Genomic DNA, 15,031 nt, shown 5'->3' on the forward strand with positions numbered 1-15,031 from the left:
TTAAGACTACACATGATCGATTTAATAGCCAATAGGGGGGAAAAACTCACAAAGAATCAGTGTATCTTTATACCACACGAAGTCCGAATATCATGGGTTGGGGGAGGATTTAGGTTAAAATTGCTTGGTCCTCAAGGGCGCCGCTGTGCTCTCGGTTGGAGCCTTTAACTCCCTCCCCTTGTAACATATGTCTCTGTGAAACTCAAATACTTTATCTTTTGAACTTTTTTCTAAAATTGCCAATTGAACGCTGGCAATTGCCGACCGGCCAACAGTCTGCCGGCTAGGTAGGGGGCGACTCAGTCTGTCGGGGGAGCTCTCTACTGTTGTTCCCCTGAGCCTGCGAGTTAAGCACGGTGCCCCCCACCCCCCCCCCCCTTCAGCTACTGCCTCCCTTTCTTTCCTCAATCTGCCTACTCCCGTGTAACAGGCTAGAAAGCACCGACCTCACCAGTATAGCCCCCACCGGTGGCCCAGGCTGATGGGGGGCAGAGTTCAGAGGTCATCCCTCCCCCCCATGGGTGCACGCAGCAGGCTTGGTGGGACTGCAACTCTGCCACCCCTGCCGGCCCGGCAGCTCGCACTGCACCCAAGGCACGAACCGACTCTGGGTCCGGGACTGGGAGACATCGCTGGTCCCCTTCCCAGTGACCAGGGCACCTGCTTCCCTGCTCTTCTCGGTCTATACGTGACTCCTGACCACCACCACCCCCCAGGGCCGGGGTGGGTGTAGAGGTGTAGCCCCATCTCCCCCACCCACCTCCGCCATCTCCTTGTAACAGTTGACTCCATTCCCCAGCGCCCATTGGAAAGTTCCCGTTGAAACTGCTTCCTTCCCACACCATTCCCAAACCCTCCCTCTCCTCCCTCCCCGGGTCTTTCAGCAGGGGTTGGGAGGATGCAGGAAACGACTCGTCCCCATCCCACGCATCCTTGCAGCTCTCGGGGACCCCTCTCCTGTGAATTGGATTCCCTCTGATCCTCTCCCGCCAGTCTTTCCCTGCCTCCGACAGGGGAGGGGAGAGGGGAAAAAGAACTCGGCTCTCTCCAGCACCCGGGACCGCTCCAGATTCAAGATGGATCCAGTTCCGGGTCTTCTCCAGCTCCTGGGGCCCCTCTACATCCAGGAATGATCCGGCTCCAGGTCTTCTCCAGCTCCCGGGGCCCCTCTACATCCAGGAATGATCCGGCTCCGGGTCTTCTCCAGCTCCCGGGGCCCCTCTAGATCTAGCTCCAGGTCTTCAGTTCCCGGGACCGCTCCAGATTCAGATCTGATCCAGCTCCGGGTCTTCTTCAGCTTCCGGGACCACTCCAGATCCAGGCATGATCCAGCTCTGGGTCCGCCCAGCACGGAGGGGGACGCCAACCCGACCCGGAGGACAGCCGGGACCAGTTGGCGCAGGGACAACCCGGATCTGCCCCTCGCCCCGCCTCTCCTTGGCCCGGCAGACACCCTTCCCTAACCCCCCCAACGTTCCCTGACCCCCTGCCCCATCCTCAGATTCAACCCCCTGCCCCTACGCCCTCCCTTCCCCCAACCCCCGAACCCTAGGGGCTCGCAGGGCATTGGTTGACAGGGGAGGGGGAAGTGACGCAGGGAAGGGAGGGAGAGCCGAGCGGTTCAGGCTGACTCCCCTCTCTCCTCCCATCCCCACCTCCCCCCCCCACCCAAAATTACATCCCGAAGACTAGGTTCGCTCCAGGAGTACAGGAGGGGGACCCGAGTGCTGCAGGGATGCGTGGGATGGGGGCAAGTCATTTCCTGCACCCTCCCAACCCCTGCTGAAGCACTGAGCCCCACCAGGATGTCAGGAGAGGGGTCCCCAAGTGCTGCAGGGATGCGCAGGATGGGGACGTTGTTGCCTAAACCCCCCCCAACCCCTCTCCCCTCCCCTCCTGAAGGCCAGGACACCCTCCAGGTTGATACAAGGGGGTCCCAAGTGCCGCAGGGAGGTGGGGCTCTTGCCTCAATGGTCCCCAACCCCTCCCCTCACCCCCTGAAGCCCAGGTTCACAGGAAAGGGGTCCCCGAGTGCTGCAGGGATGGGGACGAGTCATATCCTGCACTCTCCCGGCCCCTGCTGAAGGCAGGACCCCCACCAGGATCTCAGGAGAAGGGTCCCCGAGTGCTGCAGGGATGTGCGGGACGGGGGCGAGTCATTTCCTGCACCCTCCCAACCCCTCCCCTCACCCCTTGAAGCCCAGGTTCACAGGAGAGGGGTCCCCGAGTACTGTAGGGACGCTTGGGGCCGGCAGGCGGACCTGCCCGCTCACAGGTGGAGCCGGCGGTGGCTCTGGAGGTTGGCGGCCTGCCGGAAGGCCTTGCCGCAGACGCCACAGGCGAAGGGGCGCTCCCGGGTGTGGGTGCGGCGGTGGTTGAGCAGGCTGGAGGAGCAGATAAAACGGCGGGGGCAGGCGGCACAGGCATAGGGGCGCTCGCCGGTGTGGGTGCGCCGGTGGGTCTGCAGGATGGACGGCTGCGCGAAGCGGCGGGGGCAGAGGGGGCAGGCGTAGGGGCGCTCGCCGGTGTGCACCCGCCGGTGCGTGGCCAGCTCCCGGGCGCTCTTGAAGCGCTTGGGGCAGGCGGGGCAGGGGAAGGGCCGCTCCTCGGAGTGGACCCGCTGGTGGGCCAGCAGGCTGGAGGAGCGGGCAAAGGCCTTGCCGCAGAGGGGGCAGGCGAAAGGGCGCTCGCCGGTGTGGGTGCGCCGGTGCGCTAGCAGGTTCCGGGCCTGGCGGAAATGCTCGCCGCAGATCTCGCAGGGGAAGGGCCGCTCCTCCGAGTGCACCTGCCCATGGGTCTTGAGCTCCCGGGCGCTCTTGAAGCGCTTGCCGCACACCCCGCAGGGGTAGGGCCGCTCCTCGGAGTGGACGCCGCCATGGGCGGCCAGGCTGGAGGAGCGGGCGAAGGCCTTGCCGCACTCGGCGCAGGCGAAGGGGCGCTCGCCGGTGTGGGTGCGCCGGTGGTCGAGCAGGACCGAGAGCTGGGTGAAGCCCTTGCCGCACTCGGCGCAGGGGAAGGGCCGCTCGCCGGCATGCAGCCGCCGGTGGATCTTCAGCTCCTTGGCGCTCTTGAAGGGGCGGCCGCAGTCGGCACAGGGGAAGGGGCGCTCGTCAGAGTGGACCCGCTGGTGGGCGGCCAGGCTGGAGGAGCGGGCGAAGGCCTTGCCGCACAGCGGGCAGGCGAAGGGGCGCTCGCCGGTGTGGCCCCGCTGGTGGGTCAGCAGGTTGGAGGAATAGATGAAGCCCTTGCCGCAGACGGCGCAGACGAAGGGGCGTTCGCGGGTGTGGCTGCGCCGGTGGATGGCCAGCTCCGATGGGTAGTTGAAGCCGCGGCCGCAGTCGCCACACTTGTAGGGGCGCTCGCCGGCTGGGCGGCAGCGGTGCCGGGACAGGTTGGAGGAGCGGCGGAAGCCCAGCCCGCAGCCAGGGCAGGAGAAGGGCTTGTCCCCCCCTCCGCCGGTGGCAGGAGCCGGCCCCGGCCCTCCCACCACCACCGTCTCTACCACCACACCGCCCCCCTCCTCCTCCGCTTCCGCTGGCGGGTCAGGGGCCGACCTCTCCTCCCGCGCCATCGCCTCGGGACCAGCCGGCTGCTCCTGCTCCATCCTGGGAGACCTGCGGGGGAGGGGGACGGTGGGGTTAGGAACAATCACCTACTTCAAACCTTTTCTGTGCTCTTTTTCTCTTTACAATATCTTTATTAATTCCACAAAAAAATACAGAGTACATGCATCAAAGAGAATAAAAGTACTACTGAATACTTCGTGTTAAATCATACTTGAGATCACAATACTCTGAGTTAATAATCACGATAGTTAGATAATAAAGAAAAAAAATTGGAATAATTTTATTATAAAAAAAATCTCCACCCACTACCAAAAATCGGAGCTGTTTGGTTAAAAAAAAGACAAGGAACCCTTGACACATAACGATATCAGCCAATGTCTGTACTTTAGTCACCAGGTCAAAGGTTTTGAAAAAAAATTCAAAGGTCCCCACAGGGTTTGAAAGTCTAAGTGGGATTCAAGAATTGAACAGCGGATCTTCTCTGCTTTTTAAAATAAATCTTAAACCAAATCCTTTAACTGCATTATTCGGGATTGTTGGAGAAAAAGATATAATTTTGGAGACTTCCGACTTACACAAATTGGCCTTTATTTCTCTTATAGCCAGGAGGGCTGTGTTGCTTAAATGGAAGGAAGTTACTCCCCCCACTCATGTTCAATGGCTACAGGATGTTATGTCACACCTAAATTTAGAGAAGATCTGTCGTTCAATTTCTGGATCTAATCTGGACTTTCAAATATCGTGGGGACCTTTTCTGAACTACTTTCAAAACCATTGCTTTGGTGCTTAAAGTACAGATACTGGCTAATGTCTTTAGGGCTTCCTTTGTTGTCTTTTCTTTACGAAACAGCTTCAGTCTTGATAGTGGGTTTAGATCTCTTTTAATAATAAAATTATTCCACTTTATTAATATTAATTAGTTATCATACTGAAAGTTGCCTCACAGGTGGATAGGGTAGTTAAGAAAGCATATGGGATGTTAGCTTTCATAAGTCGTGGGATCGAGTTTAGGAGCCGCGAGGTAACAATGCAGCTCTACAAAACTCTGGTTAGGCCACACCTAGAGTACTGTGTCCAGTTCTGGTCGCCTCATTATAGGAAGGATGTGGAGGCATTGGAAAGGGTGCAGAGGAGATTTACCAAGATGCTGCCTGGATTAGAGAGTATGGATTATGAGGAGAGACTAAGGGAGCTGGGGCTTTACTCTTTGGAGAGAAGGAGGATGAGAGGAGATGTGATAGAGGTGTATAAAATATTAAGAGGAATAGATAGGGTGGACAGCCAGCGCCTCTTTCCCAGGGCACCAATGCTCAATACAAGAGGGCATGGCTTTAAAGTGGTGGGTGGGAAGTTCAAGGGAGATGTCAGAGGGAGGTTTTTTACCCAGAGAGTGGTTGGGGTGTGGAATGCGCTGCCTGGGGTGGTGGTGGAGGCAGGTACATCGGTCAAATTCAAGAGATTACTAGATTGGCATATGGAGGAATTTAAAATAGAGGGATATGTGGGAGGAAGGGGTTAGATAGTCTTAGGTGAGGTTTAAAGGTCGGCACAACATTGAGGGCCGAAGGGCCCGTTATTGTGCTGTACTGTTCTATGTTCTATGATTTCTGTTTATCAATATGAAGTATTGTGATTTCAAGTGTGACTCAATACAACATATTTTGTAACATTTTGTCTTTTTTTGTTTCCTGTACTTTGTATTTTCTATCTCGAATTAATTAAAAATAATGTAAAAGAAAGGAACAATCACCATCCCGGGGCAGTCCCGCTGGGGCTGTGCTGCCCCACTTGTCCGCATCGGATCCGCCACCTTTGGTTTCTCAGGTCAAAGGGTGAGGGAGAACAGGCGAGGTCACAGTTACACCCGGTTCCGCCCCCTAACCCCCCCACAGAAAGGGGTGGCACAGGGTAGGCAGGGAAGGGAAAGAGGCATTTGGCCCGCTGGCCTTCATCAATGAGGGGTACAGGGACATGCTCCCCTGAGAGTGGGGTCACAGGTAGACGGGGCGGTGAAGAAGGCGTTGGGCACGCTGGCCTTCACTGGTCAGGGCACTGAGTACAGGAGTCGGGAGGTGATGTCGCAGTTGTACAGGATGTTGGTGAGGCTGCACTTGGAGAACTGTGTTCAGTTCTGGTTGCCCTGCTACAGGGAGGGTGGGATCCAGCTGGGGAGGGAGCAGGAAAGATTCCTGGGGATGTTAGCGGGATGGAGGGCCTGAGAGGTTGGATAGGCTGGGACTGTTTTTCCCTGGAGTGAGGGAGGCTGAGGGATAATCCTGGCAACGACAGACCAGTGAGTCTCATGTCAGCGGTGGGGAAGTTACTGGAGAGGATTCTTAGGGACAGGATTTATGAGCATTTGGAAAACCACGGCCTAATTAGGGACAGTCAGCATGGCTTTGTGCAGGGCGAGTCATGCCTCACTGACGACCGAGTTTTTCGAGGAGGTGACGAGGGTGATTGATGAAGGTGGAGCTGTGGATGTTGTCTACGTGGATTTTAGTGAAGTGTTTGACAAGGTCCCTCATGGGAGGCTCATCCATTAGATTAAGGTGCATGGGATCCGCGGTGAATTGGCCATTTGGATTCAGAACTGGCTTGACCGTAGAAGACAGAGGGTAGTGGTCGATGGGACTTATTCTAGCTGGAGGTCCGTGACTAGTGGCGTTCCTCAGGGATCCATACTGGGACCTCTGCTGTCTGTGATGTATAGAAATGACCTGGATGAAGATGTAGATAGGTGGGTTAGTAAGTTTGCAGATGATACGAAGATTGGTGGTGTTGTGTATCATAGCAGACCGGCAAAGGATATGGGAGGGGAAATGGCAGATGGAGTTTAACCCGGCCAAATGTCAACTGTTGCACCTTGGGAGATCAAATGTGCAGGGACACAGTTAACGGCAGGACCCATAACGGTGTTGCTGAGCAGAGGGATGTTGGGATTCAAGTCATTGCTCCCTGAAAGTGGCTTCAAAGGTCAATAGGGCGGTAAAAAAGGCGTACGGCGCGCTTGCCTTTATTAGTCGGGGTGCTGAGTTTAAGAGTCGGGAAGTTATGTTGCAGCTTTATAAAACTCTGGTCAGGCTGCATCTGGAGTATTGCATTCAGTTCTGGTCACCCCCGTTACAGGAGGGGTGTGGGAGCTTTGGAGAGGGTGCACGAGAGGTTCACCAGGATGCTGCCTGGATTAGAGGGCAGGAGCTATAAAGAGAGGTCGGACAGACTTGGGTTGTTCTCTCTGGAGCGGCGGAGGCCGAGGGGAGAGGTTTATAAGATGACGAGAGGCACAGAGAGAGCAGACAGCCAGGATCTTTTCCCAGGGGTGGAAATGTCCAACACCAGAGGGCGTGGGTTTAAGGTGAGAGGGGGGAAAGTTCACAGGAGATGTGTGGGGCGGGTGTTTTACACAGAGAGCGGTGGGTGCCTGGAATGTGCTGCCAGGGGTGGGGGTGGAGGCAGATACGATGGAGGGGTATAAGGGGCTGTTAGACAAGCCCATGGATGTGCAGGGAATAGAGGGGAGACGGACCTTGAGCAGGCAGAAGGGATTAGTTGGGCACATTATTACCAATGTCATTAGTTCAGTACAACATAGTGGGCCGAAGGGCCTGTCCCTATGCTGCACTGTTCTCTGTTCTAACACCACTGGTCTCAGACCTCCAGCCAGAATAACACTCCTCCACCGCTACCCTCTGTCTTGTCCGGGCAAGCCGACCGACCAAGTCACCATGGGTGAAATGCGGCCCTGCACTGCCTCCTGGCACACGCGACAGTGACGAACCCACTACCAGTTCGGGCAGTGAAGAAGGCATCCGGCACGCTTGCCTTCCTCGGCCCAGGCACTGAGTCTAAGAGCTGGGACGTGGCATTGCAAAACATTGGTCGGGCTGCAGTGGTGAATGGTTCTGGTCACCGCATTGCTGTGGTAGCGAGAGAGGGAGTGCAGGAGCGCTTCACCAGGATGTGGCCTGGATCGGATCTGTAGTTATGCGGAGAGACTGGACACGCTGGGTTTGTTCTCACTGGGATGTAGGAGGTCGAACGGTTCATTGGGTTATTATTGTCACATGTACCGAGGTCCAGTGAAAAACTTGTCTTGCATGCAATTCATACAGATCAATTCATTACACTGTGCATCGAGGTAGTACAAGGGAAAACAATAACAGAATGCAGAATAAAGTGTTACAGTTACAGAGAAAGTGCAGTGCAGGCAGACAATAAGGTGCAAGGTCACAACGAGGTAGATTGTGAGGTCAAGAGTCCATCTTATCGCACTAGGGAACCGTTCAATAGTCTTATAACAGCAGGACAGAAGGCGTCCTTGAGCCTGGTGATACGTGCTTTCAGGTTTTTGTATCTTCTGCCCGATGGAAGGGGCGAGAAGAGAGAATGTCTGGAGTGGGAGGGGTCTTTGATTATGCTGGCTGCGTTCCCAAGGCAGGGGGACGTTTAGACAGAGTCCATGAAGGGGAGGCTGTGTGATAGTGGGTTTATAGAATCCTGAGGGGCAGAGATGGGGAGAGACAGTCAGAGACTCTCTCCCCGGGTTGGGGAGTCTGGAACTAAAGGGCACAGGTTCAAGGGGAGATCTGAGGGGTAGGTTGCTCACGCAGGGGCGGTGGGTGTGTGGAACCAGCTGCCAGTGGATGTGGTAGAGGCGGGGAAAATTCCAACAGTTAAAGTGTGTTTGGACAGGGCGGTTCGGTGGGACGCGGGCAAATGGGATTAGCGTGGAGAGGCACCCTGGTGAGCAGGGGGACAAGGGATGAGGCAGGCAGGGCCGAGGGGGGACAGGGGACGAGGGACAAGGCGGGCTGAGGGACCTGTCTCTGTGCTCTGCGACTTCGATGAGTACCTGAGGGAATGTCCGGAGTCCTGGAGCTTGGCCTCGGCTCAGTGAATCCCACCGGGGTGCCAGACCAGAGCGACGGGCAGAGCGGTCTCCTGGGAAGGAACAGAGAGACAGGCTGAAGGGTCAGGGTCAAGGCCAGGGTCGGGCAGGACTGGGGCCGTGCTGGGTCTCTGCAGCAGGCCCACAGACCCTGCGCAGATGAGCACTGACCCGTCACCCCCGGCGACCCACGGACCCGTCACCCCTGGCGACCACCAACTGGTGACCCCCGGCGACCCATGGACCTGTCACCCCCGGTGAGGCACCGACAGCCTCTCTCCAGGCACATCAGAGGGACCCAGTGGTCAGGAGGGGAGGGGGCTGGACCCCAGAGAAACGGACACACGTCAACAGGAGCAGGAGACCCCTCTCACCCGCCCCCACCGTCCCGTAAGACCCTGGCTGATCTACACTGTCCTCAACTGCTCTTCTGTGCCAGTTCCCCAGCCATCCCTCGATCTTTCAAAAACTTATCTATCTGCACCTTCAATCTATCCAGTGATCTGGCCTCCACCACCCTCGGGGACAGAGAGTTCCAGAGATTCACCCCCCCCACCCCCGACGTTTCTACACACCTCAGTTTTACACGCCTGGCCCCAGAATAAAGGGACGTTCCTTCAGAACTGAGATGAGGAGGAATTTCTTCAGCCAGAGGGCAATGAATCTGTGGGATTCGTTGCCACAGACAGCTGTGGAGGCCAAGTCACTGGGTGTATTTGAAGCAGAGGTTGTTAGGTTCTAAATGCGTCAAAGGTCACGGGGAGAAGGCAGATAATGGGGTTGAAAGGGAAAAATAAATCATCTATGAGTAAATGGTGGAACAGACCCGATGGGCTGAATGGCCTAATTCTACTCCCATGTCTTGTGGTCTTATCCCATGACCATGTCCCCTTGTTTGTGACTCTCCCAATAGTGGAAACATCTCAACATCCACCTTGCTAAGCCCCCTCGGGATCTGATACGTTTCAATAAGATCACTCCTCAGAAGCTCCAAAGAATACAGATTTAATTTCTTTATCTGCTCGGGATAGGATGACGGTCTCAACCCCGGAATTAGCACAGTGAATGTCGTTTGAACTGCCTTCAATGCCATAAGTGGACCAGAACCATCCACAGCACAGGTGGCAGACCAAAAGAGGTTCACTGGGTAGAGCCAGTGCCTCACAGCTCCAGAGACCTGGGTTCGATCCCGACCTCCGGCTGTGTCCGTGTTCTCCCTGTGACCCAGTGGGTTTCCTCCGGGTGCTCCGGTTTCCTCCCACATTCCAAAGACGTACGGGTTAGGAAGTTGTGGGCGTGCTACGTTGGCATCAGAAGCGTGACGACACTTGCGGGCTGCCCCCAGAACACTCTACACAAAAGATGCATTTCACTCTGTGTTTCGATGTACATGTGACTAATAGAGATATCTGATCTTATCTTATCTTAGTGCAAATGGTCGGCATGTACTTAATGGGCCAAAGGGCCTGTTTCTGTGCTGTAAATCTTTGAGACTACGTTAGGTGTGGCCTCCCCACTACCCTGAATGATGGGCCAAAGATACCGAGCGTCAGCTAGTGAGGTGAACTGAGCTTGTGATGATTAACGAGGGGTTTTATCTTCCAACGGTCAGCAGGAAGCCGTCAGGTTGTGGCGGAAAACCCTTGCTGCCGCGCTTCAGGGGAAGGGAATTTCCTGACGGTATCCAGTCAGGTCCCCCGTCCAACCTCAGACCCACCAACGTGGCCGACCTTGAACTTTCCTCCCGAGGAAAACAGCGGAGGGCTATAAACGCCGGCAGTGGCAGAGATATCCGTACCGTTCCATGCAATCTTCATTTTAAAAATGGAACTTCAGGTCTCGCGTGAGCTGTAGAAGTCTCAGGATCGATTGGGAGGGAACTGGGGAGGCTATATTTTCAAAGCAGCGATGAGCAGTGGGTGATCTGGAACTCACTGCCTGCAAGGGTATTGCTATTGGTATTGGTTTATTATTGTCACTTGTACTGAGGTACAGTGAAAAGCTTGTCTTACAAACTGATCGTACAGGGGAGTTGGAATCAAAATCGATCTGGGCTTTCAAGAGGGTTTGTGCAGGCACTTGAGAGAATCATTCAGGGAAAGAGCAGAGAAGACTGCTTGGAATCACTCTCTAAGCTCCCAATTTAGATTCCATAGAACCATAGAACAGTACAGTACAACACAGGCCCTTCGGCCCACAATGTTGTGCCAACCTTTAAGCCTCGCCTAAGACTATCTAACCCCTTCCTCCCACATATCCCTCTATTTTAAATTCCTCTATATGTTCATATACAATCTCTTGAATTTGACCGATGTACATGCCTCCACCACCACCCCAGGCAGTGCATTCCATGCCCCCAACCACTCTCTGGGTAAAAAACCTCCCTCTGATATCTCCCTTGAACTTCCCACCCATTACTTTAAAGCCATGCCCTCTTGCATTGAGCATTGGTGCCCTGGGAAAGAGGCGCTGGCTGTCCACTCTATCTATTCCTCTTAATATTTTGTACACCTCTATCGTGTCTCCTCTCATCCTCCTCCTCTCCAAAGAGTAAAGCCCTAGCTCCCATAGTCTCTTCTCATAATCCATATGCTCTAAACCAGCCAGCATCCTGGTAAATCTCCTCTGCGCCATCTCCAACGCCTCCACATCCTTCCTATAATGAGGCGACCAGAACTGGACACAGTACTCTTAAGTGTGGCCTAACCAGAGTTTTGTAGAGCTGCATCATTACCTTGCGGCTCTTAAACTCGATCCCACAACTTATGAATGCTAACATCCCATAATTCAATGAGGTGAACAGCCAGCTTTTGTACTGGAACACTTCTTCCGTTGGGAGGCACAGTGGGGCGGCTGGTAGAGCCACCATCCCGCAGCTCCAGAGACCCGGGTTCGATCCCGGCCTCCGGCACTGTCTGTGTGGAGTCTGCACGTTCTCCCTGTGACCGGGTGGGTTTCCCAAGTGCTTCGGTTTGCTCCCACGTCCCAACGACATGCTGGTCGGTGGGCTAGTCAGCCACTGTAACTTGCCTCTAGCGTGTGGGTGAGGGGTAGGATCTGGGGAGAGTAGATGGGAAGTGTGAGGGGATTGGGCAGTCAGTGGTCGGCATGGACTCAGTGGGCCGAAGAGCCAGTTTATGTGGTGTGTGACCCTTTAATTGTTAGGGTCGGGTTTCTGCTTGCATTCAAGAGCCAGACCCTGTGAGGCGACCGATATCCATGAAAGGTATCAAGCAAAATGAGACAAAGTGGAAAGAACTTCCAGGCCTTGTCTTATTCTGGGGGGGGGGGGGCAGCAGGACTTGTCGGGCTGAAGCCTCCCTCCTTAGGGGGCTGAATGGCCTCATTCTATTCCGCTGCACAAGACCCAAAGGGCTGAACGGTCTCCTGCCCTGCTGTGCAGCGACCACCACCGCCTCCCTGCGCCCGCCTAATGGCGACGCCCTGTACCCAGAGCGCCCTGCGCCTCGGAAAGCGCCCTGCCCGGCCCGGCCCGGCGCTGCGCATGCGCATGCACCCCCCGCCGCCACGGCGGGAGCGGCGAGCTCCCCACCACCCGCTGCCGCGCATGCGCACAGCGGGGGAGCCGGGGGCGGTCGGCGCGCCTGCGCAGTGGGCTCCAAGTCCGCTAACGGTCGACGGAGCGCCGGGGGAGGGGAGAGAGCGAGTGAGTAGTTTCCACCGGTCGCGCCGTTTTCTGCCCCGCGGAGTTAAAACGTGTGTTCAGACGGCGGAGGGAAGCGCGGCGGCGGCGGACGGGCGGGTTAAACCGACCGGAGAATACCAACCCGAGCGGGCCCAGGGGCGCCTCCTGGAATGGCGGCGGACCGAGCGGCGCCTTCAGCGCGGAGCCCCGCCGCCGACCACGTGACGGGCGCCGCGCCGCCGACTGACGGGCGCGCCGACCAATGAGCGGGCCGGGGTGCCGGGAGGACCGCCGCGCGGGGCTGGGTCCTCCAACCAATCGGGGGCGCGGATGGGCGGGGCGGGGGCGGGACCCCGCGTCTGCCCCGCCCCCTCTGACGGCGCTGGGCGGCAGAGGGAGCTCCTGTGTTGCTGGAGTCTGATTCCTTTGCAAACAACTTTCTTCAGAGCTCCCTGCAAATAAAAGATGCATGTTCCCAACCTGCACTTTTGCAAGGGTGCAATTGTTTGCGCGATTTGGCCAGACCCAGGAGCGGGCTGGATTATCTCTGGTGCCCAGGGGTTGGATTGCAAGGATGGTGGTGTTTTAATTTGAGAGTTATGTCCATAATGTTTTAAAGTGCTCACTTAAAACAAAAGAGGTCTTCCTTACTTATGTGGAGAACTTTCATCGGAATAGTGACATGATTCTCAAATTAAAACGCAACCATCCTCACAATCCAGCCCCATGGTGCTGCGCTTCACTAGTCCTGGAAGGTCCTGGACAGCCAGTGGACACCATGTGCTCCACTCCCGGGGCGTATCGGTCAGCTCGGGTGGAACTCCCGACTGCCTCACCGCCTGGACGCGTGAATGGCCACCATGGCCAGGCCCAGGAGCAGACAGACGAGTTCTAACTCCATCTACAAGTTTGCAGATGATACCGCCGTCATCGGCCGTATCTCAAACAGTGATGAGTCGGAGTATGGGAAGGAGATAGAGAGCTTAGTGGCACGGTGTCATGACAACAACCTTTCCCTCAATGTCAACAAAACTAAAGAGCTGGTCATTGACTTCAGGAAAGGGGGTAGTGTACATACACCTGTCTACATCAATGGTGCTGAGGTCGAGAGGGTTGAGAGCTTCAAGTTCCTGGGAGTGAACATCACCAACAGCCTGTCCTGGTCAAATCACGTAGATGCCATGGCCAAGAAAGCTCACCAGCGCCTCTACTTCCTCAGGAGGCTAAAGAAATTCAGTTTGTCCCCTTTGACTCTCACCAACTTTTACCGATGCACCACAGAAAGCATCCTATCTGGATGTATCACGGCTTGGTACGGCAACTGCTCTGCCCGGGACCGCAAGAAGCCGCAGAGAGTTGTGGACACAGCCCAGCGCATCACGGACACCAGCCTCCCCTCCTTGGACTCTGTCTTTACCTCTCGTTGTCTTGGTGAAGCAGCCAGCATAATCAAAGACCCCACCCACCCGGGACATTCGCTCTTCTCTCCTCTTCCATCGGGGAGAAGATACAGCAGCCTGAGGGCACGTACCACCAGACTTAAAGACAGCTTCTACCCCACTGTGATAAGACTATTGAACGGTTCCCTTATACAATGAGATGGACTCTGACCTCACGATCTACCTTGTTGTGACCTTGCATCTTATTGCACTGCACTTTCTCTGTAGCTGTGACACTTTACTCTGTACTGTTACTGTTTTTACCTGTACTACATCAGTGCACTCTGTACTAACTCAATGTAACTGCACTGTGTAATGAATTGACCTGTACGATCAGTATGTAAGACAAGCTTTTCACTGGACCTCGGTACAAGTGACAATAATAAACCAATACGAGGCGATCCCACAACCGAATCATCCCTCACCTCACCAGGTGCCTGAAGATCAGGAGCAGCCCCTCAAGTACTCAGGACAGGATCGCAGCCTCTCGCACTCCATACATACGTGGAACATGGATCCCTCCAGGCCGCAGATATAGCAGGTGGCATTGGAGTCTGTGAACCACCTTAAGAAATCTGTTTCTGGTGCCCAAAGATCAGAACTGCAACCAAATTGTCCTGGGCACAGCACATAGATGCCATCACAAGGAAGGCGTGCCAGCACCTTTACTTTCTTAGGAGGTTTGGCATGTCACGGAACACTCTTAACAAACTTCTACAGATGCATCCCTCAATGTCAACGAAACAAAAGAGCTGGTCATTGACTTCAGGAAAGGGGGCGGTGTACATGCACCTGTGTACATCAACGGTGCTGAGGTCCAGAGGGTTGACAGCTTCAAGTTCCTGTGAGTGAACATCACCAACAGCCTGTCCTGGTCAAATCACGTAGATGCCACGGCCAAGAAAGCTCACCAGCGCCTCTACTTCCTCAGGAGGCTAAAGGAATTTGGTTTGTCCCCTTTGACTCTCACCAACTTTTACCGAAGCACCATAGAAAGCATCCTATCTGGATGTATCACGGCTTGGTACGGCAACTACTCTGCCCGGGACTGCTAGAAGCTGCTTCTGTAGTGAGGCGACCAGAACTGAGCACAGTACTCCAGGTGGGGTCTGACCAGGCTCCTATAGAGCTGCAACGAATTAGACAAGAAGAAAAAAGACAGTGCAAAACAAGATATTAATGCAAAACAACCCTCACTCAGAGACAAGTCCAGGGCAGTGCAGGAGGTGGTTGGCGGTGTCCTGTTGCTGAGGTGGGGTGAGGGTTGTGCAGATCAGTTCTGGAACCTGGGGGCCATAGGGAAGTAGCTGTTCCAGAACCTGGGGTGCAGTGAAATTCCTTGCTCCCCTGAAGCTCACAGAGTAAACAGTGTACGTGGTGATAATAAGTACAAAGCGACAAACACAAAACAACAGACTGGTGCAAGGACTGTAGAGCAACCCGGTGGTGCAGGAAGGAATGCTGAAGTGGCAATGAGGGAGAGTTGAGA

The 15,031-nt window shown here is 55.3% G+C and overlaps 2 protein-coding genes across 6 annotated transcripts in view; one reads left to right on the forward strand and one right to left on the reverse strand.

The window, feature by feature from the left end:
- LOC127577029 (zinc finger protein 135-like) lies at positions 1-12,344 on the reverse strand. Of its 5 annotated transcripts, none has more exons than XM_052027899.1 (4): positions 12,246-12,344; positions 9,652-9,808; positions 8,422-8,510; positions 1-3,614 (listed from the first exon to the last, which is right to left on the reverse strand). In XM_052027899.1, the coding sequence occupies exon 4, from the start codon at positions 3,602-3,604 to the stop codon at positions 2,270-2,272; it is 1,335 nt and encodes a 444-aa protein (XP_051883859.1). In that variant the 5' UTR covers positions 3,605-3,614; positions 8,422-8,510; positions 9,652-9,808; positions 12,246-12,344; the 3' UTR covers positions 1-2,269. The 5 variants fall into 5 exon arrangements, with proteins under 5 accessions (XP_051883859.1, XP_051883855.1, XP_051883858.1 ...); XM_052027895.1 differs by having other exon boundaries at positions 9,635-9,808; XM_052027898.1 differs by having other exon boundaries at positions 9,635-9,808; positions 12,232-12,293.
- Positions 8,617-15,031, forward strand: part of LOC127576497 (uncharacterized) — a 21,764-nt gene continuing 15,349 nt past the window's right edge. Inside the window, exons 1-2 of the mRNA XM_052026977.1 lie at positions 8,617-8,714; positions 11,823-12,124. Of these exons, the coding sequence (XP_051882937.1) occupies positions 8,617-8,714; positions 11,823-12,124 (400 nt within the window). The remainder of the gene's footprint in view (positions 8,715-11,822; positions 12,125-15,031) is intronic.

Source organism: Pristis pectinata, chromosome 12, assembly GCF_009764475.1.
Source record: "Pristis pectinata isolate sPriPec2 chromosome 12, sPriPec2.1.pri, whole genome shotgun sequence".
Lineage (NCBI taxonomy): Eukaryota > Metazoa > Chordata > Chondrichthyes > Rhinopristiformes > Pristidae > Pristis > Pristis pectinata.